Source organism: Osmerus mordax, chromosome 4 (genome assembly GCF_038355195.1).
Source record: "Osmerus mordax isolate fOsmMor3 chromosome 4, fOsmMor3.pri, whole genome shotgun sequence".
Classification (NCBI taxonomy): domain Eukaryota; kingdom Metazoa; phylum Chordata; class Actinopteri; order Osmeriformes; family Osmeridae; genus Osmerus; species Osmerus mordax.
In genome coordinates, this window is record NC_090053.1 from 399,528 (window position 1) to 416,280 (window position 16,753).

Genomic DNA, 16,753 nt, shown 5'->3' on the forward strand with positions numbered 1-16,753 from the left:
AAAAAACACGATCCTTTTAAGAACAGAGCCCGCTAACAGTAGTGCAATAGACAAACTAACTGTGCCCCCTGCTGGTCAAACCTGAAACCGGAGATTGAACGCAGAATCCCCGAAGTCGTGAACAGTCATTGGCTAGGATGATCCGTCCTTGCAGTTGTACCAAATCAGGACTCACATGGCTGTTCAATTCATCTGGATCTGCTGAACTAAATGTGTCCGTGGACATAACTACTGTCCATCAGGATCACCAGGGAGGTGTTCAAGGAAACCTTCATGAAACAACCTCCTCTAAGGAAAAATACTCTAGTAGCTCCTTACTAATTTATACTCACCGTAAAAAATACTGATGTAATTATGAATATTTCTGTCTGATAATATCATATAATATTATTATTACTACCGACATGATATTACCTTAACCTAAACCTAACATAAAATAGCTCAACCACCTCCAGTTCAAATGTGTGTTCATTTTTTTAATGATTTGTGATGGGCTCCAATGCTTTACAATGTTATCAATTGTTCATATGAATTTTACTGTTGGAATTTGAGCAACCCAAATGTCCGAACCTTGAATTTTTGGATCTGAATTTTTTTAAACATTGAAATAAATTCATATTTCAATTTTAAAGAGGTGAATTCAAAACCAAAACATTCGGTGGTGTTTAAATTTCAATATTAAATGCCTCTTAAAATTCAAAACATTATGTCACTGATTTGTTTCCATAGTTATAAATCTTCTGAACATGTTCTATTAATTCTCTTGGAATATAAAAATCATCTGCTTGCCATCAACCTTTCATATTTCTCAACCAAAAGGTTCTCTTGATGACTTTCGTAGATATTGCCTACTGTAGGTTGGTTAAGATGAGTGCGCGCATTTGAGATTCAAGCGTGGCGGTGACTGGCATGAACGCGCATAGCGGCGGGCTTGACGTCACTGAGGCGCCCTAGCTGTCCAAAGCCACTGGTTTTGCTGGAAAAGATGGGAAAATCTAATAGATACATATCTAGGAAATAAAGGAAAATGTCTGATTTTGTATCCTTTTTCCACTTGACGCAGGATTCTAAACAATGATTTGACCCTCTTTGGACAGACGAAAAGGTAGTTTGCTTTGAAAACAGTGGTTTTCATCATCATTGTGTTTGCGAAAAAAATACCCCACGATTCTGCTTAACGTAGGCTATTGAGATTGCATTGCCATACATGTTACATTAAGATGTATAAATCTTTAGGCATTCTTGTCAGTTACATTGCCTTTTTATGAAGATTTGTGTGACAGTAATGGCTTTTCCCCCCCAACAAATAAAACAATTTATTATGGTTAGCCTCGAAGCAATGGAGGAGGAAGAGGACAAGAATGGAATTGGGAGCTTTGGGTGTCTCCGAACGAAGGCATCCGCTGTTACCTATAGTTGGCAAATGTATATATTAAGCTTTTCAAGGCTTGATCAAAGCTTAGTTGGCAATGCCACTATCACATTTCCGACTCTTTCGCTAGTCGGTGTCTTTATTTCATCAGTTTAACGAGCTCCCTAGTGAAGCGTTTTTTCTTTTCTAGTGACCGTAGACAAGCCCTTTTTCCATCTCCTCCCGTGTCAACAGAAACATAGATTCGTTTTTTGCAAGCTACATATGCTGTTCTATTAAACAGAATTCGCAACATAGGAGTCTTGTCAAACAATACACTATCATCATTCAGCATAGCAATACTGGTTTTGCTACATTGTAACGCAAGAAAGCAACTAGGCGGTTAGCCTAGCCAGCTAACTCTAGCGTCCAAGCCAGGCCCATTTACACCACAGTAAACCGTGTGCAGCTAGTGGGATAGTGGATAGTGCAGTCGCCGCGTTGCACAGTTAACCCCGAGGGTCGAACCCCTTACCGTCCATCCGAATTAAAAGACCGAAAGGAGCTGCGAGTCGAGTGTGTAGTCTGCCAAGAAGGTCAATGGCAGTGCAATCTGTACTCATTTGCCCTAAATATCTTTAACGGTTCTCATCAAAAATGATCACCATCATCATACCAGGACTTTGAGTTTGTATGGACCATATCATTTGCAGGGTAACCAATTTTGACTGATTTGTGAGCCTCTCACTGTTCAGCTGTCCATCACAGGCTCATTTCGGGGTTGTGACCATACTGCACTGTCAGATCTACAGTTTAACATCCCAGCTGTCATCCATACATGATGTGGATGGGCCTAGATGTAGCTATGTAGTGTGTGGATGGGTGTAGGGATGTTCTGCTCATACTTGCTTTCTTTTCTTCCTTACAGGTCCCTCTGAGGTAGCAGCTCTTTGATGTGGATGCACAAAGATAGAGAGCAGATGTTGATGACGAACAGTGTGTTTTCTGACTCCAGGTAAAGCAGGAGCAGAGAGAAACCTCGGTATAAGTGTACAGATCTGTTGCTTAAGACACAGACACACTAGACACTCCCTCCACCGGCCCCAGTCCTTGGTGAAGATGTATGGCAGTGCCCGTTCAGTTGGCAGAGGGGATGCCAACCACAGTGGGGGCAGAGATGGCGGGAGCAGCGGTAACCAGGGGTCCAGCCGCTCCCCCCGCCTGCCCCGCTCCCCCCGGATGGGGCACCGGCGCACCAATAGCACAGGCGGGAGCGGGGGCGGTCCTGGAGGGGCGGGGGGAAAGACCCTCTCCATGGAAAACATCCAGTCACTCAACGCTGCTTACGCCACTTCCGGACCCATGTACCTGAGCGACAACGAGGTCGCCATGGCCACCGATCACCTGCCCAAGAACGATGGGCGGATGATGACCACAATGGGCCGGCAGAGAGTGACGTACGGAGGCAGGCCCGGGGGTGGGGCCGGGGGCGGGGGCGGGGCTGCCAGCACCCCCAATATTGCAGACTCGGTCCCAGGCAATTCTATGCTGCCTGGCAGCATGATGTCAGGTGACTCCCTGGCGTTTGGGGATCACCACATGGCCTCCACTGTGCCCCACTCTCTCAGGCAGGCCCGGGACAACACCATCTTGGACCTGCAGGCCCAACTCAAAGAGGTAATAGACCCAGCATTAGCCTGTCAGTGGTCAGAACACGAAAATAATGACAAGCTGTTCAGTATCGTTTGTGACCTATCGATTTTCCTTGTGTACATCAGCATGTATATGGGCATGTAAACATCTCCCTGTTCCTCCAGGTTCTGCGTGAGAACGAGCTGCTGCGGCGTGAGGTGGAGGTGAAGGAGAGCAAGCTGAGCTCCTCCATGAACTCCATCAAGACCTTCTGGAGCCCCGAGCTGAAGAAGGAGAGAGCGCTGCGGAAGGACGAGGTCTCCAAGATCACCGTCTGGAAGGAGCAGTACCGCGTGGTGCAAGACGAAACCCAGGTGGGTGTCAGGACACCGTGACATGGTCCTCAGAGCCCCATGTTCCCTCTGTTCTACACTCAGCTGACATGGTCCTCAGAGCCCCATGTTCTCCCTGTTCTACATTTGTCAGCTGGTAGGTGTAGAGGGGGTTCAACCTACAGCACACCTGGTTCTTACTGGAGGGGGTTTTTCTGTCTGCATCATGTCTGTGCCTGCGACTACCCAGCCTATCACAGGTGTCCCTCTACTCTCCCTCCCTCTCCATTGGCTTGAGGCAGCTTTAGGCACATCCAGTAGTTAATCCTCTTACGTGCTGCTATAGGCTGCCGCTTTACAGATCAAACAGGGTGTTAGTTTAATGGCTGCATCCCTGCATGTTCCAGAGATGGATGCGTGGAGGAGAGGAGGCAGAAGAAGAGAGAGGAGGCAGGAGAAGAGAGGGAGGAGGCAGGAGAAGAGGGGGGGAGAGAGGAGGCAGGAGAAGAGAGGGGGGGAGAGGAGGCAGGAGAAGAGAGGGGGAGGGAGGAGGCAGGAGAAGAGAGGGGGAGTGAGGAGGCAGGAGAAGAGAGGGGGAGAGAGGAGGAAGGAGAAAAGAGGGGGAAGGAGGAGGCAGGAGAAGAGGGGGGAGAGAGGGGGAGAGAGGAGGCAGGACAAGAGAGGGGAAGAGAGGAGGCAGGAGAAGAGAGGGGGAGAGAGGAGGCAGGAGAAGAGGGGGGGAGGGAGGAGAAGAGAGGGGGGAGAGGAGGCAGGAGAAGAGAGAGTGAGAGAGGAGGCAGGAGAAGAGAGGGTGAGAGAGGAGGCAGGAGAAGAGGGGGGAAGAGAGGAGGCAGGAGAAGGGGGGGGAGAGGAGGCAGGAGAAGAGAGGGGGAGAGAGGAGGCAGGAGAAGAGAGGGGGAGAGAGGAGGCAGGAGAAGAGAGGGGGAGGGAGGAGGCAGGAGAAGAGAGGGGGAGGGAGGAGGCAGGAGAAGAGGGGGAGAGAGGAGGCAGGAGAAGAGAGGGGGAGGGAGGAGGCAGGAAAAGGATTAGCAGAAGGAGTGTCTCTTGGGATGATCAATCCACATCATCTGACAGGAGGACCATACTGCCTGTGTGTCCATATTCAGCGTGTGTTCTAGTCACATGCTTCAGCAGACAGGGGCTATGATGGCAGGTAGAAGCTCTCTGTTTAGCATAGTTCAGCACTGTGAGTGTGTGTGAGTGTGTCAGTGTGTGAGTGAGTGTGTGCAAGACACTCCCACTGTATGTGTGTATAAAGGCTGGGGTCTGTGTTAGGGCTGTTTGTGTTAACTCACTCCTCAGGTATAAATACCACCCTCGCCAGCGAAAGAGCTTTTCGTTGGCGTAGCTGGTTAGTTGTCGTCTCCCTGTTACATTAAGTTGAGGAGGACTCATTGAAGGTTAGCATGACTGGAGTGAAGTGGCAGAGCAGGTGTGTGTGTGTGTGTGCGTGTATATATATGTTTGTGTGTGTGTTTGTATATGTGTGGGTGTGTGTGGCTAGCTGGCTGAGTCACCCTCTCCTGCTGGGTTGTGGTTCTTAGTAATGCCCTAGCAGCGCAGGCTAATCAGTGGGTGCTCTAATTCCAAGATGCCTGTTTTCATATTGTTAACCCCACCCCCATCCTGAACTCCACAAACATACAGACATCTGGGTAATTACCACATTTGTCTAACCATCCACCCCCTTGTGCTGCCAAGCACAAGGATGTATGTGTGTGTGTGTGTGTGTGAAAATGCTTGCCTGTGTGTGTGAGATTGGTGAATGTGTGTGAGTGTTGTCTTAGAGCTTTGTGCAGTTGATGTTTTGGTGTGCATGTGATGGCGTGTGTTACTGCATGTATCATGGTGTGCATGTGATGGCGTGTGTTACTGCATGTGATGGCGTGTGTTACTGCATGTGATGGTGTGTGTTACTGCATGTGATGGCGTGTGTTACTGCATGTGATGGCGTGTGTTACTGCATGTGATGGCGTGTGTTACTGCATGTATCATGGTGTGCATGTGATGGCGTGTGTTACTGCATGTGATGGCGTGTGTTACTGCATGTGATGGCGTGTGTTACTGCATGTGATGGCATGTGTTACTGCATGTGATGGCGTGTGTTACTGCATGTGATGGCGTGTGTTACTGCATGTGATGGCGTGTGTTACTGCATGTGATGGCGTGTGTTACTGCATGTGATGGCGTGTGTTACTGCATGTGATGGCGTGTGTTACTGCATGTGATGGCGTGTGTTACTGCATGTGATGGCGTGTGTTACTGCATGTGATGGCGTGTGTTACTGCATGTGATGGCGTGTGTTACTGCATGTGATGGCGTGTGTTACTGCATGTGATGGCGTGTGTTACTGCATGTGATGGCGTGTGTTACTGCATGTGATGGCGTGTGTTACTGCATGTGATGGCGTGTGTTACTGCATGTGATGGCGTGTGTTACTGCATGTGATGGCGTGTGTTACTGCATGTGATGGCGTGTGTTACTGCATGTGATGGCGTGTGTTACTGCATGTGATGGCGTGTGTTACTGCATGTGATGGCGTGTGTTACTGCATGTGATGGCGTGTGTTACTGCATGTGATGGCGTGTGTTACTGCATGTGATGGCGTGTGTTACTGCATGTGATGGCGTGTGTTACTGCATGTGATGGCGTGTGTTACTGCATGTGATGGCGTGTGTTACTGCATGTGATGGCGTGTGTTACTGCATGTGATGGCGTGTGTTACTGCATGTATCATGGTGAGTTCTGGTCCCTCTCCTCCTGGGGGAGAAGGGTTTGAGTTAGTCGGCTAACACGCCCAGTCTGCAGAATCACTACATCTTCTGTATCCCTGAAAAGCAGGACAGATTCCCAGGGTATTAGCCTGGTGTGTGAGAGAGAGAGAAAGAGAGAGATGAGGAGGGATCAGTCAGTCAGCCTTATCTGGAGGGTGGGGGTAGAGAGAGAGGGGTGAGAGAAGGGGGAGTGTGAGAAAGGGGGAGAGGGGGGTTGTGATAGCGAGAAGTGTTCATCTTCAACTAGTGAGAGACTGGTGTGTGTTCTAGTCCCCTTGTACACATAGCATACACTCACACAAATGCACTAATCCCAGTGTGTGTGTGTGTGTGTGTGTGTGTGCAGCACCTCCAGATGACAGTGCAGGCTCTGCAGGACGAGCTGAGGATCCAGAGGGACTTGAACCAGCTGCTGCAGCAGGACCCAGCCCTCCAGGGTCGCGACCTTGCCATGACCTCCGAACCCACCGAGGAGAACCACCGCCGGCTGCAGGCGGAGCACGAGCGTCAGGCCAAGGAGCTGTTCCTCCTAAGGAGGACCCTGGAGGAGATGGAGCTGAGGATCGACACCCAGAAGCAGACCCTGGGCGCCAGGGACGAGTCCATCAAGAAGCTGCTGGAGATGCTGCAGAGCAAAGGTGCCCTGCATGGAGATGCATGCACACACTCACATGCATGCTTACTCTGCCATGTTCACGTTGTGAAGGGGAGCTGTCCTGTAGTGTGCGTCTGGGTATTTGAGGTAGATGAGTGACAGCGTGGTGTTCGTCTGCAGGTCCGTCTGCCAAGGCCTCCGAGGAGGACCAGGAGAGGACGAGGAGACTAGCGGACGCTGAGATGCACCGTCACCACCTGGAGAGCCTGCTGGAGCAGAGAGACAGAGAGACGGCTGCCCTGAGAGAGGTGGGGGGGGAGAGATTCACTCTAGCCATTTTGTCCTTCATTCATAGTGCTAAGTGATCGCTCTGTTGTGCGTGTTCCAGGAGCTGCATCGACGCTACGAAGGAACCCCAGAGTCCATAAAGACCAAGGCTCTGCAGACCGTCATCGACATGAAGGTGAGCTGTCCTGTGTGTCCCCGTGTGTGTGTGTGTGTGTGTCTGACCTGTGAGTGTGTGTGTCTGTCCTGTGTGTGTCAATGTGTGTGTGTGTCTGACCTGTGAGTGTATGTGTGTGTGTGTTGACACCTCTCTCCCCTGGCCAGGATGCTAAGCTCATGTCCATGGAGCGAGGCCTGAGAGACCTGGAGGAGGAGCTGCTGAAGCTCAAGTCCAGCGGGCTGAGCTGTGAGGAGCGTCAGGAGGAGATGAAGCAGATGGAGCTGTACCGCTCACACACTAAGTTCATGAAGAACAAGGTAAGGAGGGACTCCAGCTCTGCCAGGCCTGAGGGGGTTCTGAACCCGAGCACCACGACAGCTGTGTATCATCCTACTTTAGTTCTGAACTGGAGGATGAGATGATGTAGAGGTAGCCTCATCAGGTAGAAGATTTGTCTCAAGTTTGTCTCTCACCGGAGAACAGAATAGTTTAATGTTCTGAAAAATGCTTTTATCCAAAGCAATATACAAAACAGCGGTTACTGAAGTGAAGTAAGTGAAGCAGATAACAGATAACGTTACAGTGATTAACCCCAAGGAACAGTCTGTTACAAGACACAGTGCAACAGCAAGATCACAACATCAAAGTTTTGCAGATACCACAAGAAGTTAAGTGCATAAAGTATTTTAGAACTGTTGGAATTCTTCCTGTCCTTCTGTTCTCCTGCTTGCCCCTCGTTCCTCATCTTAGATGGACCAGGTGAAGCAGGATCTGTCCAGGAAGGATGCAGAGCTGCTGGGCTTGAGGACCAAGCTAGAGACTCTCACCAACCAGTTCTCTGACAGCAAGCAGCATATCGAGGTGCTCAAGGAGTCCCTCACCGCCAAGGAGCAGCGCGCTGCCATCCTGCAGACGGAGGTGTTCACACACACACACACACACAGAGCCTCTGGCGTCTAGCCATTGTTCAGATGGTTACACTGGATCCTAGCAACATGTGTCATGTAGCAGCTGTGCACCCTGCCTGCTAGGTGGACGCTCTACGTCTGCGCCTGGAGGAGAAGGAGGCCACGCTCAACAAGAAGACCAAGCAGATCCAGGAGGTGTCGGAGGAGAAGGGCACTCTGAACGGAGAGATCCACGACCTCAAGGACATGCTGGATGTTAAGGAGCGCAAGGTCAACGTGCTGCAGAAGAAGGTGTGTTCAACAGACCGCTCTGACCATGTTCTCCTCATTTATGTGTAAGTTATGTGTCACTCTGCTATTTGTCACTCAGTGTGTGTGTGTGCGTGTTTCCTCTAGATTGAGAACCTCCAGGAGCAGCTGAGAGACAAGGAGAAGCAGATGAGCAGTCTGAAGGAGAGGGTCAAGTCCCTGCAGGCCGACACGTCCAACACCGACACGGCCCTCACCACCCTGGAGGAGTCCCTCGCTGAAAAGGTACCTGCGTGTGTGTGTGTGTGTGTGTGCGTGTGTGTGTGTGTGTGTGTGTGCGTGTGTGTGTGTGTGTGTGTGTGTGCGTGTGTGCGTGTGTGCGTGTGTGTGTGTGTGTGTGTGTGCGTGTGTGCGTGTGTGTGTGTGTGTGTGTGTGCGTGTGTGTGTGTGTGTGTGTGTGCGTGTGTGCGTGTGTGTGTGTGTGTGTGTGTGCGTGTGTGCGTGTGTGTGTGTGTGTGAGATGATTGAGCACAGCATGATGGTTCCACGTGGATGTGTGTGTCCAGGAGAGGATCATCGAGCGTCTGAAGGAGCAGAGAGATCGTGACGACAGGGAGAAGACCGAGGAGACGGAGAGCAACAAGAAGGAGCTGAAGGAGCTGAAGGAGAGAGTCAGCATTCTGCAGGGAGACCTTTCAGACCGAGAGGTGTGAGGCGCACACACACACACCAGGAAATAAATCTCAATGATATTATGTACTTCTGGCAAAGTGCAATGTGTGAAAATCTGAAGTGTTAATCTTGGTATTGTGTGTGTGACCGTCCACCCAGACCAGTCTGTTGGACCTGAAGGAGCATGCCTCATCCCTGGCCTCGTCCAGTCTGAAGAAGGACTCCAAGCTGAAGAGCCTGGAGATCGCCCTGGAGCAGAAGAGAGAGGAGGGCCATAAAATGGAGCACCAGCTGAAGAGGGTGAGATGTCGCAAAGCACCCTGGGAAGGAGCAGGGCCATTTGTGTGTTACTCTGTTGAGTTGTCAGGCTCAGAGTGTGATTCGTGTTGTTGTGTTGTCAGGCTCAGAGCGCAGCACTTGAGGCCCAGGCAAACACAGAGCTGGCTGAACGCATCAACAACCTTGAACAGGAAGTAGCACGCCACAAAGAGGATTCTGGGAAAGCCCAGGCTGAGGTGGACCGGCTGTTGGAGATCTTAAGAGAGATGGAGAATGAGAAGAACGACAAGGACAGAAAGATCAACGAGCTGGAGAGGTGTGTGTGTGAGTGTGTGTGTGTGTGTGTGTGGAACAGATCAGCAGTGTCCTAACAGGTGTGTGATGGCCTAGCATTCTGCCCTCTCCTCCTCTCTCTCGTCCCCCCCTCTCCCTCCTCTTCTCTCTCTTCCCCCCCCTCTCCCTCCTCCTCTCAGCACTTGCTTGTCTTCCTACTGTCTGAATCTGTGGTTTTCTCTCTCTTCTTCTTCTCTTTGGACTGGACCTCTGTCACCCCAACAGTCAGGCCTCCAGGTTAGTAACACTCTCCACCTCCTCATCTCTATCTCCTCTCCCCCCACCCGCTACTCCTCCACATCATTTTTCTTCTCTGCTCCTCTCTGTCCGGGAGGATCTAAACAAGTCCTCCTGTATCCCACGCTGCCTTGCAGGCAGAGTAAGGACCAGAGTAAGAAGGTGGCATCCCTCAAGCACAAAGAGCAAGTGGAGAAGAGCCGGAATGCCCGTCTGGTGGACGAGGCCCGCAAGAGAGAGGACAACATCTCAGAGAGCTCCCATCAGATCAAGGTGTGTGTGTGTTAAACTGGGAGAGATGGGGAGAGGGGATCACATGCTGTAGTGTTTCACTTAGGTGTGATGGTGTCAGTATGTTGGAGGGTGTGTGTGTGACCGTGTGTGTGTGTGACGGCGTGTGTGTGTGATGGTGTGTGTGTGTGTGACGGCGTGTGTGTGTGTGACTGTGTGTGTGTGTGTGTGACGGCGTGTGTGTGTGACGGTGTGTGTGTGCGTCACTACTGCAGGAGTCTCTACGTGCCAAGACGGAGCGCATCGAGGAGCTGGAGGAGGCCCTGAGGGAGAGTGTCCAGATCACCGCTGAGAGGGAGATGGTGCTGGCTCAGGAGGAGGCCACCAGGAACCACCAAGAGAAACAGGTACACACGCGCAAACACACACGCACACACGCAAGCCCAGCTCCTGCTTCCTCTCTCCCTGTCTCCTATCTTCCTCTCAGTGGGCAGCGAGTGTGCCCCAGTCCACCTCCCTCCACCTGTTCCACACTCTGCTGTTCCTCCTCCTCTCTGGTTTGTCTTCTCTCTCATGTTGTCCTGTTTTCTCTCTGCGACTTGCCGCCTCAGAAGCACTCACTCAAACCACTGCATGAGTCCAACCACGTCCACATTCAGTGGTCTAAGGTATGCTGTTACCCCTCCTCCCACTACTGTCACCCCTCTGGCTTTATCTGGCCGCAACTATCCAATCAGTGCACTGCCTCCAAAGCTGCCTCAAGTACGACAGACAGAAGAAAGAGCTTGGTGCTTAGTGGCTCAAGGATCCAGAACTGGGATTGTGTGATTTCTTCGTAAGCAGCAGATAAATGTAGGTGCTACTTAGTCCAGTAATACATGGCGTGTAGTAGGCGTGTCCTTGTAATACATGGCGTGTAGTAGGCATGTCCTTGTAATACATGGCGTGTAGTAGGCGTGTCCTTGTAATACATGGCGTATAGTAGGCGTGTAGTAGGCGTGTAGTAGGCGTGTCCTTGTAATACATGGTGTGTAGTAGGCGTGTAGTAGGCGTGTCCTTGTAATACATGGCGTGTAGTAGGCGTGTCCTTGTAATACATGGCGTGTAGTAGGCGTGTCCTTGTAATACATGGCGTGTAGTAGGCGTGTCCTTGTAATACATGGCGTGTAGTAGGCGTGTCCTTGTAATACATGGCGTGTAGTAGGCGTGTCCTTGTAATACATGGCGTGTAGTAGGCGTGTAGTAGGCGTGTCCTTGTAATACATGGCGTGTAGTAGGCGTGTCCTTGTAATACATGGCGTGTAGTAGGCGTGTCCTTGTAATACATGGCGTGTAGTAGGCGTGTAGTAGGCATGTCCTTGGCTCACACACTCTGTCCCAAGCTCTTCCCCTCCCCAAGTGCTTTTGATCATCTAAACATGGCTGGAACGTAGGAAGCAGATCACACACCTTCAGTCTGTGTGTCCGTGTGTGCATGTCTGCATTTGTCTGTGGTGTGTGTGGTGTGTGTGTGCGTGCGTGCCAGATGGAGGAGCTGCTAGCAGCCATGGAGAAGGTGAAGCAGGAGCTGGAGTCCATGAGGGCCAAGCTGTCGTCCACGCAGCAGTCCCTTTGTGAGAAGGAGGCTCACCTCACCACGCTGCGTGCAGAGCGACGTAAGCACCTGGAGGAGGTGCTAGAGATGAAGTAAGACTCACGCATACACACACCTGATCACCTCCAGCCACGGGCAAAGATACACATATTTTTCCTGACTGCGGTTGAGTGCCTGTGAGCTCCAGACAGCCGGGTGACGGCCAGGCAGCCGGGTGACGGCCAGGCTGCCGGGTGACGGCCAGGCTGCCGGGTGACGGCCAGGCAGCCGGGTGACGGCCAGGCTGCCGGGTGACGGCCAGGCTGCCGGGTGACGGCCAGGCAGCCGGGTGACGGCCAGGCTGCCGGGTGACGGCCAGGCTGCCGGGTGACGGCCAGGCTGCCGGGTGACGGCCAGGCAGCCGGGTGACGGCCAGGCAGCCGGGTGACGGCCAGGCTGCCGGGTGACGGCCAGGCAGCCGGGTGACGGCCAGGCTGCCGGGTGAGGGCCAGGCTGCCGGGTGAGGGCCAGGCTGCCGGGTGACGGCCAGGCAGTCGGGTGACGGCCAGGCTGCCGGGTGAGGGCCAGGCTGCCGGGTGAGGGCCAGGCTGCCGGGTGAGGGCCAGGCTGCCGGGTGACGGCCAGGCTGCCGGGTGACGGCCAGGCTGCCGGGTGACGGCCAGGCAGCCGGGTGACGGCCAGGCTGCCGGGTGACGGCCAGGCAGCCGGGTGACGGCCAGGCAGCCGGGTGACGGCCAGGCTGCCGGGTGACGGCCAGGCTGCCGGGTGACGGCCAGGCTGCCTCTGTAACCTGCTGGCTGAGGAGCTGAACTGTCTTCCTCCTCCCCACAGACAGGAGGCGCTGCTGGCAGCTATCAGTGAGAAGGATGCCAACATCGCCCTGCTGGAGCTGTCGTCCTCCAAGAAGAAGAAGACGCAGGACGAGGTGGCCCTGCTGAAGAGGGAGAAGGACCGGCTGGTGCAGCAGCTCAAACAGCAGGTGAAGCCTCCCATATCACATGACCTGGGTCATAACCTCATCACATGACCTGGGTTAGGTCACTACATTCCTTGAGTGCAGAGTGATGAAGGTAGCGCTCTCTGTCTCATGTGCTGATCCGGCTCTTCTCCAGACCCAGAACCGTATGAAGCTCATGGCCGACAACTATGAGGACGACCACCTGAAGACCGCCCCTGACCAGACCAATCACAAACCCTCTCCAGATCAGGTGGGTGCCCCCTGGTGCAGCTCTGGCAGCTCCCTGTTGAGCCTCAGGTGGTGATTCCTCTGAGCTCAGAGCCAGTGGTCATCTAAGAGTCCTGCTGCAGACCAGGTGGAACCCCCAGAGCTGTTCTCCTGAGTACCAGGACCTGCCTCTGCTCCTACCTCAGTTCCATGCACTAACCAGATGTTCTTTTTTAATGCTGCGATTGGCTGAAACCCATCCAATAGGATGATGAGGAGGGTATTTGGGCATAGCCAGCCCTGTGCCCTCCCCTTCTCTCAGCCATTTTGTTCAGAATGGTGAGCATGAACGGCAGCCTCATCTGTTCCTTTCATCTGCCCGGCCTGTTTGCTGGTCTCTCTCCATCACCTCCTCTCCTCCTCCTGTGGGGTACCTGTACTGTGACTTGTCCTTGGTGTCATGTGATGCTGTCATGTGATGCTGTCATGCTGTGTCATGCATATCCAGTGTTTGCTGCATGTTTCCAGTCTTTATCAAGTGAAGTGTTGCTAAATGACTAGTTCCCAGCCAGCGCACCCAGGTCAGGACATGTTGTTCTGCGTTTGATTGGTTTGGTTGGGCCAGCCGGGTGTTCCAACACAGGATACCAGGATGAAGCTGAGCTTAATCCCAGACCTCAACACATGCTAAGGAAGCTCCCACGTCATACCATACTGTGAATGTCAGACACGCACACGCCAACATGTTGTGCATTTACAACAGATCTGGATCATTTACATAAACATATTTGAAAGTAATAAAGGCGCAAATAGAAATGGACCCAGGTGTTATTTACACATGGTTTGATCAGGTGCGACTATTATTGCCTCCATGCATGCGATTTCCAGATTTAGAGAGGTTGATCCTGGTGAGGTGACGGGAGGGTGTGTGAGACCAGCTGCATGTGTGTTCCTCTGCATGCAGCGCCCCATGTGGGGGGCTCCTGTCTGGACTTCCCTGCAGCTCTCATGACCACCCCCACCCTGTCCTTCTGTCTCTGTGTAGATGATCCCCCCTCTCCTAGTCCTGTCCCAAAACCGAGGTAAACTGAAGCTCTACATCGCCCACCTGACCGACCTCTGCCACGACCGTGACCCACACATCCTCAGCCACCTAGCCCCACCCCCCCACTATCACCGTAGCAACCCCCCAGGCTGGGAGGAGGAGCTGCAGAAGATGAGCACCGAGCAGGTAACACTCTCTGTTTCTCTCTCTCTCTCTCTCTCTCTCTCTCTCTCTCTCTCTCATACACACACAGTGGCATCTCTGGTTCACTAACGCCCCTGCTGTCCCTCCAGTTGCAGCGGGAGGTGGAGGAGTGCGAGCGGGAGAGCGGCGAGCTGCAGGAGTTTGCCAACGCCGTGCTGCAGCAGATCGCTGACCTCTGTCCTGACATCCTGGAGCAGGTGGTAAACGCCCTGGAGGAGTCCTGCTGACACCCCCTCTCATGACCTTCCTACTCTTAGAACGTCACACCTGAACTCACCTGAAAACCACCAGAAACCACTAGGTCCTGTCCAGGTGAAGCTCACCACATGTCCGAGGCGATGCAGGATCTCACTGGGTTCCAAGGCACAGCACAGGTTGTCGAGGCTCCTCCTCTGTTCCATCTTGGGGACGGTGCACTTCTCTGCCTGGCTAGAGGGCTGGGACACCATAAGCATGGCATTTGGAAAACGGTCACACACCTTTTGGAAACATCTTAAACAATCAAACAAAAACTGCATGCTTCTCATTATGTTTGAGTTTCAGGTTGTGTTTTGGTGCCAGGTTAGTCAGTGTTAGGGCAGGGTTTCAGACTGACCTCTCTCTGATTGGCTGCTTTGTTGTCAGGCCCCAGAGGTAGGAGCTCTGATTGTACATCCTGACAGGAAGTGTAGGATGGTCCACCACTGGTTGATTTGGAGCTTTAGTGTCAGTCTAGCTTCTCTCCTTGCAGACAGACAGCAGAGCAGACCTAGCTTTGCTTCGTCATGGTTTTTTACGTGGTGGCCAGGTGTAAGTGGTCTGCAATGATTGATGTTTTCAGAGAGTTCTAGAGTGGTCTTGGCATGTGCATGGGCCAACACTGGAACTCCACGAGGACACTGCCATGTTTTCTGATGCTGCTAAGGCATGAGGATGTCAGACATGGAAAAAAACCTGATCCCATGTTATCCAAAGTTTATATTAAAGATACAAGTCAGTTTTTTGTTGTTGTTGATGGTCTTGTTGATTAGAATGTTCAGGGCAATGCAAATGTCTTCAGGAGTTTTGTTAAAAAAATAAAATAATTTAAAGGCCTAAAAAACAACAACTTAAGTCACACGTTGACATATTTAGACCTTTTTTATCAGTTTGTAAATAAAACTAAATCTGTGCAGTGACTGCTTTAAGGTGACTCGTGGAAGATGTGAATTCTGTTAAAGAAAAAATCCTAACAAAAAAACGTGTGAAATGTAAAGCAGTGTGACAGTAAAGTCATGTTCTATTGATATATACACATATAAATATATATATATAAATAACACTATGATGTTTACCGTATGGATATATGCATTGAATGTTTGCACAGAATCTGGAGGAGCTCTTTGTCCCTTTGAACAAAATGGCTGATGCGTTTCAGTGTCTTCTGATAAAACTAAAGTAAAAACATTTGTGTCAAAACAACCAACTTTTCTAAATGTTTCAAAAAAGAAAAAATGACAGTGAAAGACAAATGTTGTTAAACCGTGACTGTGTGAAGGGAGATTTATTTTTAAGTCATTTTTTATACTTTTACCTGACGGGACTGTATCTCCCGGAGGCACCAGTGTTGTTTTAGAAAGACTGATCTCTCTCACACGCACTGTTGGACTGACAGACTGATCTCTCTCACACGCACTGTTGGACTGACAGACTGATCTCTCACACACGCACTGTTGGACTGACAGACTGATCTCTCACACACACACTGTTGGACTGACAGACTGATCTCTCACACACGCACTGTTGGACTGACAGACTGATCTCTCACACACACACACTGTTGGACTGACAGACTGATCTCTCACACACGCACTGTTGGACTGATCTCTCACACACGCATTGTTGGACTGACCAGTCTATGGTTCTCCTGTGGTTATGGGTAATGCCCCAAAACACACCAATAGAAACCGGTTCCAAACCGCCAAACATGGACGCTGTCTGGGTTGTTCAGGTTGGCAGGGAGTGGTTGTGCTAAGGTCTTAACAGATGACCCTCAGGGGCACTACATCATGTCAGCACTAAGTGTGATATTAATTATAATACCTCATCTAATGAAACAACACCCTTTTTTCATTGGTGACCTTTCCTGTTCCTAATGTTCTGCTTGGTGGTTCTAATGCATCTTCTTCATGGTTGGCTGAATGAGAAGTCGAGACTCTTGCTAGTCTAGTTTTGACCCAATTTAGTCTACCTTGTCTAGGTAGTTATTCCACCTTTCACCTCTGGCTCGTGTGGTCAGTGATCACCAAGTCCTGTGACGGCTGAGTGGTACCACCATGTCTTTATCCTAGCCTTAATGTCTGCTCACTTCATCTGGAACACCTTGATGAGTATGGGGTTTCTATCAAGTTTATTTTATTTTCACACTTTTTGCATTTGTAAAGGATGTACTGCCTTGTCTGTGTTGACAATTAAATTAACAAACCGTGTAAAAAAAAAAAAAAGCAAAACTGACTGGTTTGAGTATTTGCATTTTGTATGTATGTAAATAAATATATCCTATCAACAGCATTGTGTCTGTTCTGTATGAGCAGCATTGTGTCTGTTCTGTATGAGCAGCATTGTGTCTGTTCTGTATGAGCCAGGCCATGTGCAGAAGATGGACAGACACAAAACATGGAAATTAGATTCAGGATCGACCATAGAAGAAACAACACGGCATGAAAAG

At 51.1% G+C, this 16,753-nt stretch overlaps 1 protein-coding gene across 1 annotated transcript; it reads left to right on the top strand.

The window, feature by feature from the left end:
- The first annotated feature begins 1,011 nt into the window (after nt 1–1,011).
- LOC136941785 (ELKS/Rab6-interacting/CAST family member 1-like) lies at nt 1,012–16,535 on the top strand. The gene is made up of 20 exons (XM_067234378.1): nt 1,012–1,105; nt 2,280–3,028; nt 3,169–3,357; nt 6,457–6,748; nt 6,886–7,013; nt 7,094–7,168; nt 7,315–7,467; nt 7,901–8,068; nt 8,182–8,349; nt 8,455–8,592; nt 8,874–9,014; nt 9,139–9,279; nt 9,381–9,574; nt 9,966–10,101; nt 10,335–10,466; nt 11,585–11,745; nt 12,485–12,632; nt 12,766–12,861; nt 13,864–14,049; nt 14,157–16,535. The coding sequence occupies exons 2-20, from the start codon at nt 2,471–2,473 to the stop codon at nt 14,292–14,294; spliced, it is 3,342 nt and encodes a 1,113-aa protein (XP_067090479.1). The 5' UTR covers nt 1,012–1,105; nt 2,280–2,470; the 3' UTR covers nt 14,295–16,535.
- The last annotated feature ends 218 nt before the right edge of the window (nt 16,536–16,753 follow it).

What these genes read in the sequence shown, in the direction of transcription:
- LOC136941785 (XM_067234378.1), top strand. Translation starts at nt 2,471, where the DNA reads ATGTATGGCAGTGCCCGTTCAGTTGGCAGAGGGGATGCCAACCACAGT. An exon ending in AGACCGTCATCGACATGAAG is followed by an intron (nt 7,169 to 7,314) that starts GTGAGCTGTCCT and finishes TCCCCTGGCCAG; the next exon opens with GATGCTAAGCTCATGTCCAT. An exon ending in AGGAGTCCCTCGCTGAAAAG is followed by an intron (nt 8,593 to 8,873) that starts GTACCTGCGTGT and finishes GTGTGTGTCCAG; the next exon opens with GAGAGGATCATCGAGCGTCT.